Source organism: Electrophorus electricus, chromosome 1, assembly GCF_041902795.1.
Source record: "Electrophorus electricus isolate QZ-2024a chromosome 1, ASM4190279v1, whole genome shotgun sequence".
Lineage (NCBI taxonomy): Eukaryota > Metazoa > Chordata > Actinopteri > Gymnotiformes > Gymnotidae > Electrophorus > Electrophorus electricus.
The window spans coordinates 29,392,353-29,403,582 of NC_137497.1; the positions used below are offsets into that span (position 1 = coordinate 29,392,353).

General features: G+C 38.6%; 1 protein-coding gene across 2 annotated transcripts; it reads right to left on the reverse strand.

Annotated features, from left to right (window-relative positions):
• Window positions 1-607: 607 nt before the first annotated feature.
• osr2 (odd-skipped related transciption factor 2) lies at window positions 608-4,544 on the reverse strand. 2 transcript variants are annotated; one of them, XM_027007945.3, is made up of 4 exons: window positions 4,225-4,544; window positions 1,922-2,622; window positions 1,515-1,614; window positions 608-1,117 (listed from the first exon to the last, which is right to left on the reverse strand). In XM_027007945.3, the coding sequence occupies exons 2-4, from the start codon at window positions 2,572-2,574 to the stop codon at window positions 935-937; spliced, it is 936 nt and encodes a 311-aa protein (XP_026863746.2). In that variant the 5' UTR covers window positions 2,575-2,622; window positions 4,225-4,544; the 3' UTR covers window positions 608-934. The 2 variants fall into 2 exon arrangements, with proteins under 2 accessions (XP_026863746.2, XP_026863747.2); XM_027007946.3 differs by having other exon boundaries at window positions 608-1,035; window positions 4,225-4,542.
• Window positions 4,545-11,230: the final 6,686 nt, after the last annotated feature.

The following is an 11,230-nucleotide window of genomic DNA, read 5'->3' on the forward strand; positions in this document are numbered from 1 at the left end:
ATACATACCATTAAAAGGCATGTTGCAAACTGTGTTGTAGGTGTAGTAACCTTTTAATAACAGATATGACAATATAAAAGAACGCTTTTCTACATACATTTCACTTAGGGACGCATCGTTTCATTGTAAGCTGGACAAGCGAAGCGAATATATAATTGTGATAAAGTTGGTTAGTATAAAATAAATACGTTTTATTCTATCTTTACAATAAAATAATAAAAAGAGGAAAACGACACAGATATTGTAATCATTGTCATCTTCTTCCTCATTACCACAGACACCGAGTGCGCAAATAAAGGTTTATGATTTATCATCTGCCAAGCGCAGCAGTACGTGGGTTAAGGCTGCTAAAACAGCACCTACACGCCCTGAAAGTGTACAATGTACTATCGTAATTCTGTTAGTTTCTTACCACGACGTATACAATTGTGTGACGTGAATGGCGCTGATTTCTATTAGCCATTTATTGCCTGATTGTTGATTGCGTTGACTACAAAAGGTGTCGGTACAAGCCCATGTTGTAGCTTGTTTCAAATCTAGCACGAATTTCTAACCTTTTGACCCAATATAATTTAGTACGAGAAGTGTCAAATAAAAGATTACCATCTTTCGTTTAACTTCTCTTTATTTCTACAATACATTTCACAAACATCCACATTTGTGCACTATTTACAACAACTCTGAATTCAAATTCCGAGGTTAAACAACAACAATAACAACAACAAATATGTACAACAATTCCGAGAGTTTGCGTGTCTTTTTCAATGCAGCAACGCTTTATCCTGCTTTAGGTGGTTCCTGCTTTAGGTGGCTTTAGGTTGGGCTCTCTCCGTGAGATTTGTCCGCAATTATTTCACAGCAAAACCGGTCGGTGTTGAAAAGGCTGCTATATCCGCTGGGAATTTGATTTATTTTAGCTTTCTAGTCCTGCCAGCTAGTAGTCCTGGTGGGGTGTATGTGTCAAACTATGCCGTCGCAGGTCACAGTTGCGCCGAAACACCTTTCCGCAGCGCTCACAGGAGTAGGGCTTGATGTCTGTATGGGTGAGAAGGTGAGTTTTCAGGTTACTTCTTTGATTAAAGGTTCTTCCGCATGTGGGGCATTTGTGAGGAGACTCCTGTTTAGATTTGAAGCAAGCAAATGATTATTCCCTTTAGGTTTTAATCATAGGTACTGAATTCAAATGTTGCTGTATTTTTAGACCTGCTGATACCGTACATAGACAAAATAACTATTGCAACACTTTATTACAACATTATGATTTTTTAAAATTACAGCAATTACCAACAGTAACTATACCGGAGAACATTAGTATTTGCCTTTTTTAAATCTAGCCCTCACAATAATAAATCTCAAATTGCGAACTGCCTGTGAGCCCTGAGCCAAGCGCATGCAGTCAGTTAGTCCAATTATTGAGCGACCCTGTATGTCTTTATATTAAAAGAGAAACATTTCAACAAGCAAACTCACAAAAACAATCACAAAACAGTATTAGCATAATAATAGTACCTCACCTGCATGTGCAGTGTTTTATGGACAGCCAAAGTTCGCGACTGACAAAACCCTTTTCCACACTCTTGACATTTGAAAGGTTTCTCCTTGGAGTGGATGTATCTGAAAGTAGAACCAATTACACGAAACACAGGTTATTTAACGTCCTCTCGGTGAAACCGAGCACGTATTTATTCAATCATACTTTTTTTTTACCATGTGCCATAGTTGAAAACATTACAGAAATATGCCAAGCATTCAAAGTAGCAAAATGAAAACGATTAATCGTGGGACTAGGACCAATACACGAATTAAAAGCATCCTCCAAATCCAGATCGTGTTTACAATAAAGAGAATAAAGAAATGTTAGCCCCTGAACAGGTCAGTACAAGGTAAGAAAGTGCCTGCAGCAGCACATGCTAGCACGTACCGGTGGTCACGGAGGTGATCTTGTCTCCTAAAAGCCTTGTGGCATATGTCACACGTGTAGGGTCTTTCGTCTGTGTGGGTACGCTCGTGAATAAGCAAGTTATAGGACTTGGTAAAATGTCTCCCACAAAATTTGCAAATAAATTCCTTTTTGGTCTTAGATGGAAGCCTGCCACGCGGGGGCTTTCTGTCCGGTGACAGTTTGTTCAGCTCCGCCATCGCCCCGCTGAGACCCGCTGTCAGTTTGGACAGGTCACCGGCTTTTGGCGGGTCTTCTTGCGTAGCCGCGACGGCGAGATTAGCGAAATCAAAGCGGGGCCTGTCTTTGTGGAGCGCCGGAATTACGTGAGTTATCGCCCCTTGTTTAGGATGGAAGAGGTGCGCAGCGAACGGCAACGCGGGGAGAGGGAATCGAGGGTCAACGAGGCCCTGTGCCGCGGCCATCTCGGTGATGGTGGAGCGGAGGCCCTGCATGTGAGGGTAGCCCAGCGTCCAGTGGTTCATGTGCATCGTCTGCACCGCGCTGAGGCCGTAGAGTCCTTGCAGGTGGTCGACAGCGGCGGGGAAGCTATTTACCGCCTGGAGAAACGAATAATTGGCGAGTTGGAGAGACGGGTGAAGCGGGATCGGGGCAGGCAGAGTTTTACTTCCCATTTCTGGTGAACGAAGACTCGGTCACGAAATTTAATCTCCAAAAGGTTCCTGTTAAACGCAAACGAAATAGGTTTCGATTAGCCTCATTTGACATGATCTGTTGTTCACAATTATTAAAGGAAATTTAAAGCAGTTTGATTTTTGGTTTGTTTATAAAACATTGAAATAGGCCTTCTAACAAGAGAACAACCATCTAGGTTTTTTTTGGTTTGTTTGTTTTAACTGTCTCCTGTCGCATGCTCCGGTAATGTAAGGTTACGAGTGCGGTCTGTGTGACTGTATTCTGGTATGCATGTAGCCTGGCCTAAGGGCTTGAAGCTCAAATCTTTGATTTTGGTTTAGGCGAATTACTTTATGCACGATACAATATACATGGGTCAATACATAGACATGCATGCTTCATATGAAATGTATTTTTATTTATATATATATATATATATATATATATATATATATATATATATATAGCCTATTAAATATTTTAATTTTACATTTAGTCAGAAGCCTTTCTACATTAAAAGAATAAATCTTGGCATGAAAAAATGATCGAATATCAAAATCAAATCTACACTAAATCTAAAGCTACCGAGAGACAACAATACAATTTCGCGTATTGCATCGAGTCTTGCCCTTTAGGCTCTGTCTTTTTTTTACCGGCCACGAGTCTGATTTGACCTATCTTCATTTTCCACCGGCATTGCAAAAGCACGATGCGCGAAGTCGCCCAGCAAGCACGCGTTCCCGCGGTCAAATCTCTTTCCGTAACGTGCTTCTCTCCGAGGGAATCCCCGCGTGGTGGAGCGAGAAGAGTTCTGGGTTTAGCGAAACTGGCGACTGTCACACAGCCGAACCGGTGGGCTGTGGTCTCTGAGGGACAAGATTTTGCCAGCGTCAAACGTTCGCCATGCACCTACTGCAAACACTGATTTTGGAACTGATTTTGTATCAATTTGGCGCGCGAAAACGTCACGTTCATCACTTTCTTTTTGCTTTCGATGTTCATCATTCGCTTTTTACTATCGATTCTTTTACTATCGATTCCTCGGTGGAAACTTTGTTCAATACATTATATTGCTAGATGTTTTTGAAGGTTACAATTAATTTAATTCAGTTTTAGAGTTTTAAAGTGCTGATTTTAGGGTCAAAACAGAGTGTCGTTATTGTTGTAGACCAAGATTTAAAACAATGGCCCACACTGCAGATAAGAATGCGCATTACTCAATGTCGATGCACAGTCGGGGATACCATAAAGATAGTGGATCATTTCGATAGTGAACGATATTGTTACGCCTAAGAAAAAAAAAACTGAGAAAAAACTGGAAAAGGAATTTTGACTCTGATTATGGTCTAAATACATTTTTAGCCTATTATGCATATAGCCTACTAAATCAGAAGTGTTTATTGTCAAGTACTAAATTTTTAGTATTGCTGTTCCAGTGAATAATTGGGTGTACATTCAGATAAATGCAGAGTGTAATTGGCACAAAATGTTGGGTTCAACACCTAATTAATCCTGTTTGACCGTCATATCTTTGTTAGGCAATCACTCAGATGAAAGACTGCAGATTGCTTGATATACATTGTGGTAACATATCATATTATGGAATTAAAGAAAATACCGGAGACAAATCGCCTAATTCGGATTCTTACCCCGCAGAACTGAATGCCAAAGGTCGATGTCAGCGAGAGCTGTATCTCAGTAATCCACAGTGACCAGAACAAGACGGCAAAGTTCGGCGTGAAGCGATTACAAGACTTACAGATTTGTCCATGTAAACTTCCCAAACTGTCTAATTGACGAGAAACTTTCAACGTAAAAAAAAAAACAACAACTCAATTCTGGTGCACAAGATACAATGTCTCTGTGTATAGGTAGTCTAAAAAGAGCGTTGGTTATGTATTGCTATGTTGGGAGGTTTGCGAGTTCTTAGCTCTGTTGCGAGTTTGACTCAAGTGCGAGCGAAGCGCAACAGGTCCAGTACTTTTCAGGGCTGAGTCTGTGGAGCGCTCAGCCCGCCCTCGGCACGCCCTTCCCCAGCGATCAACTCCAATGCTGCGCTCTGTTTATTTGTGTTTGGATAGCAACTACGATTCCGGAGGACGTCGCACAGCTCAACACGTATCTGACACACCGAATCCAAACCGTAACATTTGGACGGTAGTTCATTTACTTCGTGGACACACTAAAACAGATCGTGGAATAGTTTTTTTTTAAAATGACAGATTCTTGCCTCAAAACCGTAGGCTAATGGTAAAAATGAAATAAGTGTCCGAGATGACTAATTGTTGTATAAACTGCTGGCACGTGTTGGCTTTGCCAATATATTTGACTTTTTGCATATCTGAAAGTTTACCGTAACTATGGATGAATCAATGTATCGTGGATTAAGAAGTAATTACATGATTTATGTTCTAATAATTATATTCCACAAAGATTCGGTGTAACCGAACGAACCTTCATTTATCGAGGACATTTTAAAGTCCAATCAAACATTCTCATATCCACAAAGAGCAACCCTTGAAGTCTGACTTGGCTATAAAATATGCTGCAGTCATTCATTATAATAGCAAAACTATAACAGTTTTAGGGACACACGAACAAGTGTAATCTTTTAAAAAGTGCATTATTAATATACATTACCATGGAATTATTTTTCTTTGAACACATATAGTTTTTCCGATTACATTGAAAGGATTTTTCCTGTCGTTGTCTTTTCAACCTATTTAACAATCAGAAGCCTGCTAACCCATTCACATTTAAACGCAGGCACATTCAACGTTTATCATAAATAAATGAACGAATAAATAAATAAATAAACTAAATGTTTTGTACTGTAGGCAATTAATATTTGACTTTAAAATTAATATATTTTATGCTGTAATTTGGTGGCACGGACATTTACTAAAATTAACTCGCCTAACTATTATTCAGTCACTTGCATTTCTGGAAAGAAATCTCAATTTTAGGAACAAGTAAAATATAGATTTATTTGTTACATTTTTTTGACATGCTGCTTTTGATTTCCAGAACATGTATTTGTAAATTAACAGGTTAACATGTTTTTAAAATTCATATATACTGGTCCATTTAGCCAAAAGCCGTACGCTTTATTTGCAAAAGTCTCATTATAACCGTATTAGATGATTAGGAAGGCTTTGCTTTGAGTTTTAAATTAATAGACCTACCGATTCATTAAACAGCTTGGGTCTACAGAAATACATGGTGTGTTGACGGAATTTGTGGTTATGATTTACTTTGTTCAGGTGAATTGTAAGCAACAAGAAAGCGACACGTAAAAAGAACATTTCAACTTAATTGTCTATAGTTCATACTCAGTGACACGATATTTGATAAAACGTCATATTAGGCTAAATAGTCAATTACTTAAAAAGAACCTGATACGCCTTTGGTAGCAATTATCACATTTTTTTCTCAGATAACTACATTCTGGTAAAGCCTACGTTTTGCCGCCATTTGTTTATTTATTTTTTTTTACATAGCACAAGTTATAAGTTCACTATTTAATATTCACTTAAATAGAGACTCGAAGGGAAATAGCAGGGTACTCTTTTGTAGGTTACATAGTCAGGCGTGACCAGAAACAACCTCAACGCGCTCTTTTCAAGTAAAAATCAAGTACGGTTTTAAACAGATCTACGGCGCCGCCTGTCGGCCATAGACGTAACATTGGCAATCAAAGCGTCGCATCACTCAGCGACAAGGGAAATATTAAATGCCTAGATGCAAAGTAATGGTGCGAAACACAGTGTTTAAAAGGAGCCTAAATTTGACCTTATATCCGTTTATATCAGGTCTAGGTTACAGGGCTTTTATAGTCTATGTAAAACGCTACAGCCAAAGATAGCAGTGTAAAAATATGACGTCTGAACATGCGCAATTTCAAGTTCACGTCCACAAATGTTGTATCCTAATATTTATTTATATCGTATGTTTATATCAGTTTAATTTAATACAAATTACAAAATAACCCCATGTCTATAAAATGATGAATTTGGAAGTTTCAATGTAAAGCATAATTTTTAGTTTGGCAATTCGATTGAACACACAGATATGCTTCATGACGCGACACATTGTTTACTATTCAAGATAAAAATAATAAACAAATACACGTCATCATCACAAGGAGTGTTTTGCCTCTGACCACATCTCAAATGATTTGATGTTTTCATTTGTTTATTATCTCAAGCAGGGTGACACATATGGCTTCTGATCTGGGCTTCTTTATGGCAGTAAAAGAAACATTTACTGGTCACGTTTAGTCCACTTCTCCTACATCTCTTCGTGACGTCTCTTCTGGACCCTACGCTCTAGCTGTTAAAACGGTCCAAACTATTTTAGTCCAAACTTACAGTAAATGCGGTAACTCCAGTCGAAATTTTACTAATATTCCAAACCGGCATGAAAGTTATATTTTAACCTCGTTGTGTTTTTTCCCTTCTCTTTATGGGCGTGTCCGATCGAAATGTCACTTCCGGTACCCTTAACATACACAGATAACCGCAAATGAAGCGTAATCGCTACTAATGATATGAGTTATATTTGGGTTATTGGAAAATATCAAACGAATATATACATTTACACAATTTTCAAAGCATGTTTTGTTGAAAAGACTTAAAATGTGAGAACACAAACTTATTACTTTGAGTAGAAATGGTAAAACCTCTGGTGGTCTTTATCGTGTCTGAAAAGCAGATCACGGATTAAATAATATCAAATGTAATATACCCTATTTATTGTGAAGTGTATTGGTTATAGAAGTAACCTGGTTCTGTGACGTGTGAAGCTTGAGTCTGGCTTATATAAACCTTTAGATGTCCTCTAACAGAGTTACAGGCCACCTTCATCAGCAGTGGTTCACAATCACTTGCTATGCGGCCACATAACTGTCTGGACGTGGTTCACTCTTGCTACAGCCAGTGTTAGGCACTCATACACAGACACGCTGCTGCGCCTACCCATTCAGTCTGTAATGGCTGCTCCTAACAGTCTGCCAGTGGCAGTTTGCTCTCAGTCACCCAGACATTGCTGATTCCCCCAGCAGCTGTGTACACAAACACACACACACACACACACACACACACACACACACACACACACACACACACACACACACACACACAGAATGGTTGATCCTACAGCCCAGTCATTAGTGTCCTAAATATTTCAGTATTGGTCAAAGCTTGAGTGCAGAGAAGCAACGAGTTAAGATACTTTCTTAGCTCGTGCCGAGTGTGAAGTCTACGACACGCCATGTTGATGTGTTCACGTAATTATTCTAGACAAACTCAAGGCTGTGACTGTGAATTAGACTGGATATCGAGCTAGAGGCTGGAAAGAACTTCCTGGTTCTGAGAGTAGAGTTGATTTACCTGTAAAGGAGTTCGGCACCAGAATGGCTGAGGGAGTCTCCGTTCTTTGGCTCTTAAAGTGGAGAGTCCTAGAGAGTAAAGAACTGTTCCACCAGACTCACAGAGAGAGAGAGAGAGAGAGAGAGAGAGAGCGAGAGAGAGAGAGACAGGCGCATGGTGAGACAGGATGTCATCCATGATGACGGTGGGTTGATCTGTGGTTACACACCCCCTCACTCTCTCTCATCCTGCCACAGTTCGGGGGGCTGCTTTCACAAACATGGCCTTTCATCGCTCCTCGATGAGACATTTCATACACAGCCACTCCTCAGAATGTCCCAGCTCTTAACGAGAACTCGTTAAATACATTTTAGTCTTTCGTTCTGTGAAGCTGTAGTTACTAATTTTTCCATATTTTTACTACAGCACATTTTGTTTATTGCGAAAGCAGTGCAGGTGATGAGCTTATTCTGAAAGTGACACAAACACACATGGATGACCTTCTATTAAGTGTCGCAGATCTAAAATTAATTAAAAAAATCCAAAGAGAACTGACAGACCCAGAGCTTTCGACAGAATCTATGCTGTAATGTTCTTGACATACTCAGACACTCGGGATGTGTTTTGGTAAAGTGACTGTTCTGCAGTTTTTCTGCTTGGGTGCAGGTTGCACGGGGGGGGGGGGGGTGTTTTTGATGTGTTCAAGACTGAGGAACAGTATGAGGTGCCAAACATCATTCTTCCTGTTGACGGAGCTTCGGGGGGTCGGCTGCTGTTCTGGCCCTGAGCAACGCTGCTTTCTGTGCTTAACAGGTTTTATGCTTGTGTGTAGTGCCTAGAGCGATGCTATTGTTACAACTATCTTACCTAAAGTAACACACGCTTTCTAATCCCCTGACAGTATTTTCACATTTTTCATTCCCCCCCCCCGCAATTTCCATTTGTTATAAGGAGCGTTCATCAGGGCAAATATGGACTACAAAGCTACAAAGGATAAAGTGTTAAAGAGACTTTATTTTAGAGAAAACAAAAGAGGAAGAGGAGAATGCAGATGAGTGAATACACTGAATCCTGGCTATTTTTTGGAGAGGATGGGACCATAGGGACAGGGGTGTCTGAGTCTGGATATGTGTGTAGGAGAGGATCTGACTGTCCAGGGGCAGGAGACGGGAGCAATACAAGCCTTGAAATTCAACAGCGTTTCTACGGTAGAGAGTTGATTGGGTGCCGGGTTTCTTGAAATGATTGTATATTTACAATCATATTTTCCAGTTGTCCAGTTAAGGAGGATGGTGCCATTAACAATTGTCACAGTTATTAGAAGAGTCCTGTTGAAGTGTTTCATAAAAGAGGTTACAGGTCACCAAGGTCACCTAGTGAAAACAGGTGTGGAGAAAGTGAAATTGAACAGTTAAAAAGATGGTTGAGTTTAAAAATTGTTTCTTGTCCGAAATATTGTAGGCACTGTTAAAATGCATGGAGGAAATAATCTATGCTATCAGTGTAGCAAACTGGGCATGTATATGATTCAGTGTATATGGTTCATTTTATTTTATGGAATATATATCTTGTGGTTCATTTTATATTGAGTGAGGTTGTCCAGCAGCCAGGAATAAGGGGTAAAGAATTAACATTTATCCCATTTATTTTTAGTTACAAGGATATACCATAGTCAGAGTTAATTTAATAATTGGTTTATTTAATTTTGTATTGATCTTTCATGTGAGATTTCTTTGCAATGGTAAGAGGTTGTAATTTGATATTGTGAGTTTGGTGTTTGAGGTGCTAGCAGATTTGAACTGTAAATACTGCAAGAATAATTGACAACCACTGTCAATTCCTTAAATTACATTAAGTTTTGGATGAATTCTTGGAATTGAATGATGTGTAAAGTCAAATATTTTATTTAATTGTATTTCTTTAACAAATTAATTGATTAATGTATGTATGTATGTATGTCTGTATGTATGTATTTGAAGTTCAGGATTATTCCAGATGGGAATATACTTGTATATGTATAATATATAAAGAGAAGGGGATTTAGGTCTGAGATTAAGACTGTCATCTTCATGACATCAAGCCATCAGCTTTGAAAATGGGTATTTTGAACAAAGATATGAAGATTGAATACTTATTGCTGTCTTATTTCCCGCATGACACCTGAAACTGACTTTATTTCCACAGTTAAATACTACTGAATCTAATATCAATAGAATTTACTTATCATCCTTACCTAATGCACCATACTTCTTTCTGTTTTTTTAAATATTTAATTGATCTGATTATTATTTCTCATTTGTTTCATTTTATAACGAATATAATTTTTATAACGAATATATAATTTTGCTTCAAAATATAACGTAAATGGCGCCACACTAAGCTTGTAGTCTTTCAGCTTGCATTGAAGGAGAGCCTTCTCAACTATAGAAAAGCACTTATTACTGCTCAAACATCTTATCTCTCAACCCTAATAAAAAAAAATAAAAAAAATCCTAAATTTCTTCTTATTACAATTACACATGTGACTAAGAATAAAATGGACATCACTACTCAGATTACAACATAGTAATGAGTAGTAATGAGTTCATGAATTTCTTTAATGAGAAAATTAAGGACATTAGAGTAACATTAACATTAAGAGTATTAACATGACACTAGGCAGCTACTTAGAGATCAGAACAACCAAGCCAAAAATGACTCAAGAACCCTTTACACCAATCCAAGAGCCAGAACTTACATCTCTGATATCACACTCAAAATCCTCCACTTGCTTACTAGATTCACTGCCCACACATTTTCTTAAGGAAATCCTACCTGAAGTAACTGAACCTTTGCTAAATGTAATAAAGTCCTCCTTGAACCTTGGCTACGTTTGTAAATCATTCAAATTAGCAGTAATCAGACCACTTATCAAAAAATTTAACCTCAACCCATGGCAGCTGTCAAACTACAGGCCAATCTCTAACCTTCCATTTATTTCCAAGATCGTAGAAAAAGCTGTAGCTCAGCAGCTAAGCTAATATCTGGATCAGAACCAGATATGTGAAGTCTTTCAGACAGGGTTTAGGCCTAATCACAGTACAGAAACAGCACTAATAAAAGTAGTTAATGACCTGTTGTTGGCTTCTGACCAGGGTTATGTCTCTTTGCTTATATTGCTTGATCTGAGTGCAGCATTTGACACTACAGAGCACAATATTTTACTAGATTTACGAAAATGTTGTTGGGATTAGGGGAACAGCCCTTTCCTGGTTTAAATCTTACCTAGCTGGTTGCTAGATAACAT

What these genes read in the sequence shown, in the direction of transcription:
- osr2 (XM_027007945.3), bottom strand. Translation starts at nt 2,574, where the DNA reads ATGGGAAGTAAAACTCTGCCTGCCCCGATCCCGCTTCACCCGTCTCTC. An exon ending in GATCACCTCCGTGACCACCG is followed by an intron (nt 1,615 to 1,921) that starts GTACGTGCTAGC and finishes TTCTACTTTCAG; the next exon opens with ATACATCCACTCCAAGGAGA. An exon ending in ATAAAACACTGCACATGCAG is followed by an intron (nt 1,118 to 1,514) that starts GTGAGGTACTAT and finishes AAATCTAAACAG; the next exon opens with GAGTCTCCTCACAAATGCCC.